Raw genomic sequence first — 13,202 nt, forward strand, 5'->3', positions numbered from 1 at the left:
GGGCAGGGCGTATGGGCACTCACATAGCCGTCCCGCTCAATGGTGGCACGGATCTGCTCGGAGCCCGGTGTGATGGTGAACTGGGACTTGCACTTGAGTCCACGGGCCAGTGCCTGCTTGGCCACGGCCGCCGAACGCCCCATGTCCTCGTAGCTAGAGTTGGTGCAGCTGCCGATCAGACCTGGTGCGTTGTGGGTGGTGGGGCCAGGGGTCAGGACCAGAGGTCTCCACCTGACCTCAACTATCCAGACCTGGTCAGGAGTTCGCCAACCGTGCCGGGCCTGGGGCTGTTCTTAACGGAGACGAGCTGGAAGCAATCCAACTGTCTGCCGCCACAGGACAGGCTGCTCCACGGCCCGGCCTTCCAGGGGAAGGTGACGTGGCCAGTGAGGTTAGTCAGAGGGCTCACTCCAGGACACGAACAGTGACCATGGCTGGATCGGGGCTTTTAGGAGATAAAGTTTCTTCTTTCATACTTTTGAGTATTCTCTCCTTCTTTAATTGCTTTATCATCAGGGAGAAAAAATTATTTTTTAAAAGTCTACGATAGTTATTCAAAAAGTCAATAAAGACTGGATGACATATTACTGACAGACCTTAAGACATTCTTCACTCAGCAGTTCAGCAATCTGCTTCTGATGAAACCACCGTTTTTTTACATTTGCTTCAACGGCTGAGGGAGAACACATGGCACTGTTTTACGCCAGACACTGTGTTAACTCACCGCCCCTCCAACATTTACAGGTAAACACAGTATCACCCTTGTTTTCCAGACAGGGAACCAAGGCACAGGTAGGTAATGTAACTTGCTCAGGGTCGCCTAGCTCTGTAGTACCCAAGCCAGATTCAAGCCGAGGCCACCTGGCTTTGTGGTTCACGTTCCAGTCACACTGTCCGGTGACGGGCCAGTCATAATGACATGCCAGTGTGTCCGTACATGCAAAGCATGTGAATGGAAATCAAGCGACAGGGTTGGGCTGATGAAACGTTTGTAAAACAGAAGTAGACACATGTCAATATGTACACGTACGCAGAAAGAACCCCTCCAGGAGCTCCTTGAGCTGGTTTCTGGTTAAGGGTTCAGATGAGTTTTTAAAATTCACCTGTTTGTGAATATTCGCTACAATGAGCATGTATTTCTTTTTGGTATTACCAAAAAAACTAATTTTTTAAAAAAGCCATAAAGAAGAAACAAACTATTTCAGAAAGTGCCTGGTACCTGTAGGAAGTGCCCATGGTGAGCGCCGGCAGGCGTCTGCAGCCCTGGGCAGGCCTCCTGGTCCCGCAGCCTGTGAAGCCGACAGGGTGGAAGGTACTCACCCACTCTGATGTCCAGAGGCCATCCTTCCTTCTCTGCCACGGCGCCGACATCTGCCACAGGGTGAGCCAGGTCAGGGGTGAAGGGCCCATTGATGTGTGGCTTCAGCTGAAAAAACAAAAGGGAGAGAACAAATCGTAGTGTGGAAATCTTAGACTGTTCTCCAGAGGCTGCGTGGCTCCCACTCCCCCAGGTCCTTACAGAGGACCCAGGAGGCTGACTTCTAGCTCAAACCCAGGAAACACCCGAGCGGTGGGCTCTGTACACGCACCAGCTCCAGGATCCCTCCAACCCTGTGAGGCTCATATTATCTCCACTGTGCAGATGAAGAAGATGGCATGCCTTGCTCAAGGTCACAGAGTAGGAGATGGCAAAAGCATGGAAGAAATGAAGGAAGTCAGCATCATGAGTCCATTGTCTCCTACACTGTGATGCTCTGTAATCAATCTTATGACAAAAACAGACTTAAAGTCAGGTGCTTTGTCTGTGGTAATACTTACCAATAAATGCAAAGCACTTAGCAAAGCGCCTGCACACGGCTCTCAATACATGTGCCCAAATATTACTACATGAATTAGCGCATTCAGGTCCCATGGCCACCTGAGATTTTACATATGATAAAGTGAGGCCAAAAGAGGTTGAGGAACTTGCTCAAGGTCACAGGCTTCAGTTGGCAGGGTCAGGAATTAGGATTTGAATTCATGAAGACTGTCTTCAGGGCCTAAACCTTCAACCAGTCTACTCGGCTGCTTCCTTTCCTCCAGCCTGCCTATCCTCCAGCCATCCAAACACTCACTCTGGTCTGTAGGTCTCAGGGTGCCAAACGCTCCCCATGCTCCAGGGTCTCCATGCAACACGACTGGGAATCTTGGGCCATGACCTCTGAACTCAGATAACAAAGCAAACTCCAGGGCAAAGTCTTGGCTTCTGCTAACACCAAGGTGGAGGCAAACTGAGCCAGCTTCTGAATCACCAGCCACAGCTGCCTCTCCCACCCAACTGCAGCCTGATTTGGGCAGCAGTTTGCAGGGGCACTGGGGAACCAAAGGCCCAATTACCCTGCTGGGTGTGCAGGCAGGGCCCCCTAGGAGTCCCCAGATGGGGCCTGAACTCCCCACCGTCAGAAATTCCTTGGACCCAACTGCCTTCCTCACCTCATTGAGGTTGATTTCAATCAGCTGGTCATAATGGCAGCCAGGGTCAGGTACCAAGTGATCCTTATATTCATCAGCTAGTTTGGCAATTTCTGAAACCAATAAGGGAGGGAGATTAAAGCACGTGGGACAGAACCTGGTTATGAGACCGACCGACCGACCGACCGACCGACCGACCGACCATCCATCCATCCATCCATTTGAGCCAGTTCCCTGAAGAAATGATGAAAACAGCACAGGACACAGTCCCTGCCCTCAAGGAGCACACAATCTAATGAAGGAGCTATCAATGAACTGGAAGTTACAATATGATACGAGACACAGGAACACGGGGACACAGAAGTAACAACTGAGGTTCAGAGTCAGGGAAGGCTTCCTGGAAATGAGAAGCACTGAATTTTGAAGGAGAAGCTACCTGATAATGAAAGAGAGGGACGGGACAGCCAGGTAGGACTCCAGGTGTTCAGCTTTTGGAAGCAACTGGACAAGCTCTCCCCATGACCCCTGGCTTCTGGTTCCACCAACCATCCTTGCTCACCTCCCTTTGGAGGCTCCAATGATCCCTCCCACAGGCCCTATTTCTTCCTCTGAGCTTCAAAGAAGCCAAGCTAGAACCTCAGGAAAACTGTGGGGGAGGCTGAGGAAGTGGTTCTGGTTCCAAATGTTTTCCTCCTACTGGGCAGGAATCATAAACAGAAGCAGATTCATGTCATTCCCAGAGCTTCCTGTAGGGGGCACCAGGGACCAGACCAAAAAGACCCTGGACTTGGCCATCCTTTCAGGTAGAACTAAATTCCAGTCTCAAGGCAGAGGTATCTCAGATGCCAGGCCCTTCGAGAAGCTGGTGGAGCTGCAGACACTCTACTCAGAAACAGTAACACACACACGCGCGCGCGCGCAACTTTTCACACCACTGTGGGGGCTTCTCAGGGCCTCTGAAGCCAGACTGGAAACACGAGATTAAAGACCCCTGCCCTGAAGGGAAAGGTTTAGCTCCAGGGTCTCCATGCAACATGACTGTGCTGCCGGTCCCCCCTGGCCCTGCCGGCTCACCCTCCCGGCCTGTTTTGCTCAGGTACTTCTTCATCCTGTGGTTGTAAGGGAACACTGACGTGGTGGCTCCGATTTCTGCGCCCATGTTGCAGATTGTTGCCATGCCTGTAGAGAAACAGAGCCTGTGAAGCGGGCAGAGCAGCTGGGCATGGGTCCCACACACCTGCTGGGTGTGCACACACATATTCACCCTGGGGAGCTGGTGTCCTTCCCTCCCTCACGCACACAGCCATCCTGTGGCAGCAGACAGACTCATCCTTCGTGGCCCAGGGTTAAAACCAGGGCCCGCAGACAGAACACAAGATTCAGCCCCTCCCAGCCAGGTTCCACTTCTGGGCCTGGCAGTGCCGCTTGACTGACCAGACGGCCATCATGGTACTGAAGGCTGACCTGGCCAGACGGCCCAGCTGTTACTGTGGCCATTTTGCAGGTGAGCGAACTGGCTCAGAGAGGTCCGAGGTCATGCCACAGAGCAAATGCAGGTGCTGGCATCGGTATTCAGGTCTAGGTCCACCTGCCTGGTGTCCAGGTCTGCTCTCCTCTCAGCCACCACAGTGGAAATGTTTCTGGGTCTCAGGTTTTCCAGCAATAAGACTGGAAGGACACCCACTATCTGGACCACAGAGCCTCACGCAGCAGCAGTGAGGCTTACAGATGTCCTGACTGCACCAGGACGCTAGTCTCATGGGGTTGCTAGGGCACGGGACTGCTACCCACTCCCAAACTGAGCTGCCCAGTGGCAGTAAGGGCTACCTGTAGGACTGAGCCCCATCTCTGGAGGGGAAAGGGGCCAGCTGAACAGGATCCCTGTGGGGGCTCTGAACCTGGGGAAGTCTGGACTGGACCATCTGGAAGGTTTGTTCCAAGTGTCCCTGCACTCCGGAGCGCCCAGGCATTGAAGCCAGGTCACCTGGAGTGATGAGAAGGGCCTGGCTCCTACTTACTTGGTCTTAGAGCCTAGTAGGTGAGAAGTCTAATTCAAGGGATCTGAGGCTCCAGGGAAGACGTGGGAAGGGGGCTGCTTTGTGAATGAAGCCCTGGCTCTGACTCCCCGTTCCCACCACCACCTCCATCCTTTCTGGCATTCCATTTCCGGGTCCCCCAAGGCAGCCCAGTGCCATGGCAGCTGAAGTGTACTGAGGGACCTTGACTAGATAATACCCCCCCACCTCTAGGTGTCCATCCAAGTCTCCAAACTGATGGGTTCTCAGGGGAAGGCCATTCACTGCTTCCATGGCTCAATGACAGGCCCCATCAGGCCCTACACAGTCTGCGGGCAATGTCACATGGCCACCCTCCTCACCCGTGCAGGAGATGGAGTCTACACCAGGCCCGTGGTACTCCACAATGGCGCCCGTGCCACCTTTCACGGTGAGGATACCCGCCACCTTTAGGATCACGTCTTTGGGGGAGGTCCAACCGGACAGCGAGCCTGTCAGCTTCACACCAATCACCTATAGGTGGAGCGAGACAGCAATTTTAGGCACCATGTGTCATGCTCCAACCAAAAGGGTCCGCCTGCTGGAATTCCCATTCCTGCTTATTTACCACTGCCTCTCTCTTAGAGAGGTCTGAGTCTGAACTATTCCTTCAACCCATCTGGGTCTCACAGGCTCCCATGCCTCCCCGTCAACCACCCCTCTGCAGCCACCACTGAAAGAGCCCTTCCCTATTCCTCACCTTGGGGCACTTCAGCTCCCAGGGGATCCCGGCCATGACATCCACTGCATCAGCACCCCCGACTCCAATGCAGATGCCCCCCAGGCCACCGCCATTGGGGGTGTGGGAATCAGTGCCAATCAGAAGAACCCCAGGGTATGCATAGTTTTCCAGAATGATCTGGAAAAAAAAAAGACCCCAAGATCTTCAGCCTAAAAGCACTCATCAGAGAAGAGAAGTAGGGACCAAAAGGGTCTGGCAAAGCTGCTCTCTGGGCCATTCCCAGGCACCCCTCCAGGATAGAGCCTCTCAAAGGTGGCTGGAAGAGAGACAGGAAGCCTGGGCCCCTGACCAGCTCCGACAGTTCTGGACTAGTCTGATTTGGGCTTGCAAGTGCCTCCTCGTGCCCCAGGGTCCGTGTCTGCGGCATGGTACCAAGAACACCTGCACCGCCTTGACCCTAGAATCACGGTGAGAACCAGACGAGCAGAGATACAGGAATGTGTCCTGTGAGAAATGTGACTGCCTACAGGTGCTCCTGACACCTGCTCCCCATCTCACGTGGCCTAGGGCATGGCACGTGCCCACTGGGCTTCTCAGGGGGACAATTTCTTCAGGAGCTGGCTCCAGTGTCTGCAAGGAAGCACTGGAGACCCGAAAGGAGCACAAGCCCTGGGCTCTTCTGCTGGTGAACTGAAAGCAAGTACAGACAATGCCTCCCCAACCCAAGGCCTGGTAGTAGCTCTGAGAACTGAAATGACTTGCTCATGTAGATGCTGCCTTGCCTCCTCCTCCCCTTTCCTGTTCAAAATGGCTCCTTCATTGAGGGCCTCTTCCCAGCTTGGGAAGGTGCTGGCAGTAAGCATTTCCCCAAAACATCTGATTCCGGAGGTACAGCTATCCCAGAGCAGCCCTGCCCCCCATGCAGGCATCGGAAGCCACAGGATGTTACTGGAAAAGCCCTGGCCAAGGGGCCCTCAGTCTGAGCCCCAGACCCACTGCCTGCTAGTAGGTGTGGGACCTAGGGCAAGTCACTTCACCTTCCAGGCCTATTTCCTCATAGATAGAAACAGCCCATGGTGCTCACAGTGATAACTCAATGAGATCGTGTGTATTTTTTTTTTTTTTTTTAAAGATTTTATTTTTTGAGAGAGAGAGACACAGCGAGAGAGGGAACACATGCTGGGGGAGTGGGAGAGGGAGAAGCAGGCTTCCCGCTGAGCAAGGAGCCTGATGCTGGGTTCGATCCCAGGACCCTGAGATCATGACCTGAGCCGAAGGCAGACGCTTAACAACTGAGCCACCCAGGCGCCCCTGAGATCATGTGTATTAAGCTGTAGTCGTGCCTGGGAGACACAGTACTTCTATTTATTCTTTTGTAGCACACACTCAGATGTTGGGAAGGGCAAAGGAGGTCAGAGACGTGAAAGGCTCCATGAATGGTCGGGCCTGCCTCATGGTGGACAGGCTCCATGGAGTACTACAGAAACCCCAGGGCCCCTGCCCTGGGATACACATCTCCCAGCAGACTCAGCAAGGAGTGAGGGGTCTTGCCTCTCAGGACTGTTGGCAGTTAGAAGGGCTGGTTCCTTCCTCAGGAGGGTGACAGCTGGCTGGGAGAAAAGACGAACAGAGAGGAAATCCTAGACAAACAACTATTGGAAAGGACACTGCTCAACTGTTTCATTTCTCTGGCCTCCTTGCCCCAGCCACAAACCAAAGTTTAAACCTAGTTAATGTAAGGCTCCTCAAGGTTCTGCAAGTCTGACCATGAAGAGCAGACACACAGAATTCAGTGTGGTCTACACAGTGCAGACCACCAACATGGTCCATGTCCAAAAGGAAGGGGTTAGTGCAGACCTAAGGACTGCACAAAGTGTCACAATGAAACTGGCTGTGACAGTGACCTCCTCGGGCAGCTGGATGCGGATGGGGGAGGGGAGGAGAAAGTGTACATTAGCCATTGACCCACACAACACATGTGTACACTGTGGACCTAGTCTCTACCTACCTGGCCCCAGGCCCAGAGCTACAGAGCAATCGGTAAAGTGCAGTCTCTGTCCCCAGAGCGCATGGTCTGGTGCAGAAGGTCCTGGCACATACAGGGGTCATAACGTGAAGGGGTCCCACAGAGAATCACATAAGGGTGCTCTAATGCTGGGCACAAGGGAAGGCAGGGGGCGCCTCACAGAGGTAACCAAAAGGCAGAGAGAGATGTGGAGGAGGAAGGATGTGCCAGGCCTGGGCACAGGACATTTAAAGCAGAGGGAAAGGGGTTAAGGTTTGGTTTCGACATGGTGGGTGAAAGCTGCTGGTGGCCTGACATCAAGGAGGAGAGAAAAATCAAAGCTGCACAGAGATCACATGCTTCATGGGAATTTTCTTTTTTAAGGGAAAAATAGGGGTGCATGGGTGGCTCAACTGGTTAAGTGTCTGCCTTCGGCTCAGGTCATGATCCCAGGGTCCTGGGATGGAGCCTTGTTTCTGGCTCCTTGCTCAGTGGGGAGTCTGCTTCTCCCTCTCCTCCTCTCCCTGCGTGTGTGCATGAGTGCTCTCTCTTGCTCACTCTCAAATAAAGAAATAAAATCTTAAAAAAAATAAAAATAGGGCACGTGGGTGGCTCAGTCGTTAAGTGTCTGCCTTCAGCTAAGGTCATGATCTCAGGGTCCTGGGATTAAACCCCATGTCGGGCTCTGCACTCAGTGTGGCATCTGCTTGAGATTCTCTTCTCCCTCTGCCCCTTCCCTCACACTGTCTAAAATAAGTAAATATTTTAATAAAAAAATTAAAAATAATAAAAATAATAAAATAATAATTTAAAATAAAGGAAAAGATATATCACGCTGTACACTTAGCTGGCAGCCAGGGGCAGCTGTGAGCTACCATCACTCATAGCCCCAAACTTTGGCCCAGGGGCTGCCAAAAAGGCCTGGGTATTTGTAATGGGGTAGAAAGGGAGACCCTTGGATTGGGCTGCTCTTCGCGATGAAGTCCAAAGTTGGATCCACCTGACTCCCTAGCCCTACCGCTGAGAGAGGCTTTCTACACCCTGCAGACAGCTGTGACCTGCCACTCCCAGGCAGTCCCTTCCTGGCAAGGGCAATGGCTCAAAAGGGCAGAGGAGTGATCCGTGGGCTCTGGTTTCGGAGTGGGGCAGTGTTGGAGCCCATGCACGGTCAGATTACAGCCTGACTCAGCTCATCTTGAGGGCCTGGGACAGAGGTGGGGAGAAGGGTCACCTTGGAAAGGTGTAAAGAGGCAGGTCTCGCACATACAGGATGGATGGCAAATGGACACACAAACCAGTGCACACCCCACAAACTAGTCACCTTGGATGAAATCGAAGTACTTATCTCCCTAGAAACACATGCACACACACTTGCACTTGCAGAGACAAAATCGCCCACCAAAAGATCATCCATCCTTCAGGAGACCCCGGAAGAACTCCTGGCTGACAAAGCGACGTGACCTGGGGCACCTCCACCCTACAGAATAAGGGGCCCAAAGGGGTAAGAACCCCTGGTGTGGTGGGAGGCGAGCCTGAAGCCCACGGTGCAGAACACTGACTGCCGGAGGCAAATCCTGCCTCCACCCTCAGCCAGTTGTCCCTGGGCAAGTGGATTAACTTCTTTGTGCCTCAGTTTCTTCATCTGTAAGGCACAAATAATGAAACCACCGACCTCATAGAGTTGTGGTGAACGAGTACGTTATCATCTGTCAAGTGCTAAGTCTAGTGCCTGCACACACCCATCAAATGTCAGCTGTCCATGCAACAAGGAATAACACTCGTGGGAAAAAGCCAGACAAAAAAATAATATAACCCCCCTCCACCCTCCTGAGCCTCTGGCCTTCTGCTCCTGTAGGCCAGGAGATGCTCTCTGGTTCCCTAAGGGCCCTTCCCCCAGAAAGGCAGGTCAAGCCCTGCTTTACCTGGTGAATGATTCCAGAGCCAGGCCTCCAGAAGCCCACGCCATACTTGGCACCTGCGGTTGCCAGGAAATTATACACTTCCTGGTTTATGTCCTAGTGAGACAAATCAATAACCAGAGCATTAGTAATACAGTGTGTGTCTGGAACAACCCTTGCTCACCCGCCACCCTTACCCTGCAACTCTGAAATGCTGGCGCTATGGAAACAGGCCCTCTACTGGAGGCCTTCTACAAATAATTCCAAAAGGGCCTGGATGTTGGCCCAGTCTCAGCTGGCTGGCCTAGGGACAAAGGCAAGGGAGCAGAGGCAGCCTCAGTTCTGTGACACCTGGCGAGGGAGTGGGTCTGGCACAAGTCCCTTCTCTATCCTGATCTCAGTTTCCTTATTTGTAGAAGGAATTTGGCTACGTCATCTCTAAGGGTCCCTCTGGCACTCAAGTCCTCAGTCCCGGCCAGCAGTGAGGGGCCCAGCACCACAGGACCGTCTAACTGGGATATGGTGTTGGGGGAAGGGGGCTGTCAAAGGGAAGCAGTGGGATCAAGTGGGTGCTCCAGTGCTGCGGTGACTCACGCAAGGGGCTGTTTCTCCACCTAAGCCTCGGATGCCCCATTTAAGGCAATGCCAGTAATCCTGGCTAACATTCACCGAATGCCCACCGCACTAAACATCCTCACAATCCATCGCACGAAAGAGGGAAGGTACTGTCATCAAGGCCATTTTACGGATACAAAAAACAAAGTCTCAAGAGTGAAATAACTTGCTGGAGATCCCTGAATTAAATCCCAGGGTTTGAAACCAGGCCTGTGCAGCCACATAACTGAAGAGTTACATTCTAATATAAAACAGAGCTTCCTCCCTTATAAGGAAGAGCACATCTAGGAACCCCAGCATCTGGCACGTGTTAGGTGCTCAATATTTGGTAATACAACTGATGGGCCCCAAATGAAAGACTGTCAAATGGACCATGTTCTTAAATGCAGATTTCAGCAACACAACAGGATGGGCTGTGCCCACTCTGCCTGGAATTGGAAGGTGGCTTCCTCAGTGAGCAGGGAAGGCTTCCCAGCACAGGTGATATAAGGTCAGGGTCTATCTGGAAAACATGGTATCTTCTTGGACAGGGGAGACTCCAGTGACAAAAGGGAAGGGACCAGGGCAGACTGCACAGAGTCCCAAAGGAGGAACCAGGCAGTGAGACATGCTGGCCTCTGAGCATGGAAGACCCAAGCTCCAAGGCAGAGGGACTCACACTGCCAGCTCCTTGGCCCTCAATAGCACACCCTCAAGACCACGCAGCCTCCTTCATTTAAACTCCAGACCAACCATGCCTCCTTCGGAGGCCCACTGGGTACCCCCAGGCAAAAGAACAGCACACAAAAAACTGGGGCCCCTGGAGCCGTCTCTCTGATTAATAATTACTAAGACAGCTTTTTCATTCAAATCAGTCACTTATAACATTGGCACCAAGGGCAGGAGGAGCGGCTGTGTGCCTGAGTACGTGTTCTTGTGTATGGGCAAGTGGTGGTGGTGGCGAAGGGGGGCAGGATGGTGCAGCAGAGTCTTGGCCTGAACTCAGCCTAGAGCCTTCTCTGGCTGTGTGACCCTGGATAGGTCACTCTGTCTCTCCGGTCCCCAACCAAAGGGACTCTACAAATACATGTAAATCTGACCATAACCCTCCTCTGCTTAAGCCCTTCAGGGACTCCCAGGATGGTGCCCGTGGCCCTCAAAGCCCCGCCTGTGCCCGCCCCAATCCACCTCACACCACCCTCTCTTCCACGGGCCCCCTTTCAACTGCACAAATGCCTCAAGTTGCTTCCTGCCTTGGGGTTTTTATATATACTGTTCTGCCTGGAATGTTCTTCCTCCAGTTAGTATCAGCTTATCTGTGCTGGTTTCAGCTTACATGTCACATCCTCCTCAAGAGGCTGTCCCTTTCCCCCCCGAGTCTAAATTAGACTTCTTTTCTTGGGGCGCCTGGGTGGCTCAGTTGTTAGGCGTCTGCCTTCGACTCAGGTCATGGTCCCGGGGTCCTGGGATCGAGCCCTGTTTCGGGCTCCCTGCTCAGCGGGAGGCCTGCTTCTCCCTCTCCCACTCCCCCTATTTGTGTTTCTCTCGCTGTGCCTCTCTCAAATAAATAAAATCTTTAAAAATAAAATAAATTAGACTTCTTTTCTTATACTCTCACAGAGTTCTATGTCTCCCGTCATAAGATATAACCGAATCGGCAATTACCTGCTTGTGTGATGGTTTAGTGTCTGTCTCCCTAACAGACTCTAAGATGCACGAAGGCAGGGCCCCCGTCTCGTTCACATCGTATCCCCAGCGTCTAGCACAGTTCCTAGCACATCATTAGTGTTCAATAAACACTGAAATCCTGTGATCCTGTGAATCTCATCTCCAGAAGGTAGATTCTGAACCCATAAAGTAAAGGGAGGGCCAGACCCTGAAGGCAGTGGCCTGCAGCGGGCAGTCATCTGCAGGCCTGGAGAGGACCCTGTTCCTGGCCACGGCCAGCTCCCGGCACCGCAGGGGCCCCTGTAACCTTCCACCCCCGCTGTTGCTAACAGGGAAACCTCTGGCCGGCAGGCTGGGCTCTTTCAGCAGAGTAGAAAAAGAGCTACCGTCAGCCAGGACCCAGACTGACAGGCCAGGGTGGGAAGAGAGGGCTCGAGTGGGAAAACGGAGTGTTTCCCATGGGTTTGAGAGGCTCCGGGAGCTCTGCTGACCCTGGGAGCTGGAGCACTTTCAATGGCAGCCCTGCCAGCATTCAGCTCCTGCCAACAACCCCCCAGGAGGGGGGCCCACTTCCAGCGCAAGGGGTAGAAAGGGTGGAGGTCCAGAGCAGGCGGAGACCCGCTGTGGTCAAGAGCAGGCACACACAAAGGTACCACAAGCAGAGGCTGGGGAAAGGGGCAGGAATCTGATTTCATAAGGAAGGCTGGGAGGAATTCAAGGAAAAAAAAACAATTCCATGTGGCATACACCTGTTTCTACCTCATGAAGCAAACTCCCAGAAGACAGCCCCCCAAGGAGGCCAATCAGTAAGAGACAGCACTCAAGACAGGGGGGCTTCCCTGCACAGGGCCTCAGCTGCTTGGGATTCATGAACAGCAACGCCATCCACCTGCCTCCCTGCTCCCTGCCAGGGTCCCGGGGGTTGGCCGAGAGCACGAATGAGCGCACAGGTGAGGCTGGTAGGTAGGGAGATTTAAGCCATCCTCTTGTACCAGAAGCCGGTCTGCATCATTTTTCTAGCAGAACAGAAAAATGACCACAAAAAAATAACCTTTAAATGTGGGAAGATTAAGGATGATTTGGGGGGTTTTGTTTTGTTTTTAGGCTTTCTCCGTTATCTTTTAACATCCTCACAATAAGCAAATGGTATTTTCAGAGTTAGAAAAGAGCAAAAATGTTTAAAACAAGACTATACCAAAGAGCCTAGCTCAAGGAATCTGCCTCTCGTCCCATGTCACATGCACTGTCCCCGATGCCCCCTTCAGCTCACCTTGGCCCGGCGCAGGTCCTTCTCACCCCCAAGCTGGGCCTCGATCAGATGGTCGCAGTGGATGGTGGACGGCACGGCCACCTTGGGCAGCCCGCTGCTGATGAACTGCAGCATGGCCATCTGGGCCGTGGCGTCCTGCATGGCCACGCGGTCAGGCCGCAGCCGCAGGTATGTCTTGCCTCGCTCAATCTCCTGTTTGGCTGGGTCATCCAGGTGTCCATATACAATCTTCTCTGAGAGGGTCAGAGGCCGGTTCAATCTGCAGGGAGAGGGAGGGGTACGGGCTGCACGATCCCCCTGCCCACCCACAGCCACACCCTCTCTGTTCCACAGCAACAGAGTGGGACAGTGGGCAGGGACAGGGGTGCCTGCTGCCTGCGCTCCATGAGGGTGGGCACGAATCAGTCTTGCTCGCTGCGGTCCTTCCGGCACACGGCACTCACCAGGTGCTCCAAATTACTCGATGAATAAGTGACAACATCCCAAGAGGTCGACGGGGTAGTTTTTTTCTAAAGGATACCTGCTTTTCCAGCATACTGACCACTATTATCTGATGAGTAGCTATTACATGTACATCTCA

The 13,202-nt window shown here is 53.0% G+C and overlaps 1 protein-coding gene across 1 annotated transcript in view; it reads right to left on the bottom strand.

Annotated features, from left to right (window-relative positions):
- The window catches only part of ACO2 (aconitase 2), a 55,809-nt gene that overhangs the window by 5,477 nt on the left and 37,130 nt on the right, over positions 1 to 13,202 (bottom strand). Inside the window, exons 4-11 of the mRNA XM_027594524.2 lie at positions 12,623 to 12,881; positions 9,115 to 9,207; positions 5,206 to 5,364; positions 4,829 to 4,979; positions 3,526 to 3,630; positions 2,473 to 2,564; positions 1,321 to 1,426; positions 24 to 181 (exon numbers count right to left, since the gene is read on the bottom strand). Coding sequence (XP_027450325.1) covers positions 24 to 181; positions 1,321 to 1,426; positions 2,473 to 2,564; positions 3,526 to 3,630; positions 4,829 to 4,979; positions 5,206 to 5,364; positions 9,115 to 9,207; positions 12,623 to 12,881 — 1,123 coding nt within the window. The remainder of the gene's footprint in view (positions 1 to 23; positions 182 to 1,320; positions 1,427 to 2,472; positions 2,565 to 3,525; positions 3,631 to 4,828; positions 4,980 to 5,205; positions 5,365 to 9,114; positions 9,208 to 12,622; positions 12,882 to 13,202) is intronic.

This window comes from Zalophus californianus, chromosome 9 (assembly GCF_009762305.2).
Source record: "Zalophus californianus isolate mZalCal1 chromosome 9, mZalCal1.pri.v2, whole genome shotgun sequence".
NCBI classification, from domain to species: domain Eukaryota; kingdom Metazoa; phylum Chordata; class Mammalia; order Carnivora; family Otariidae; genus Zalophus; species Zalophus californianus.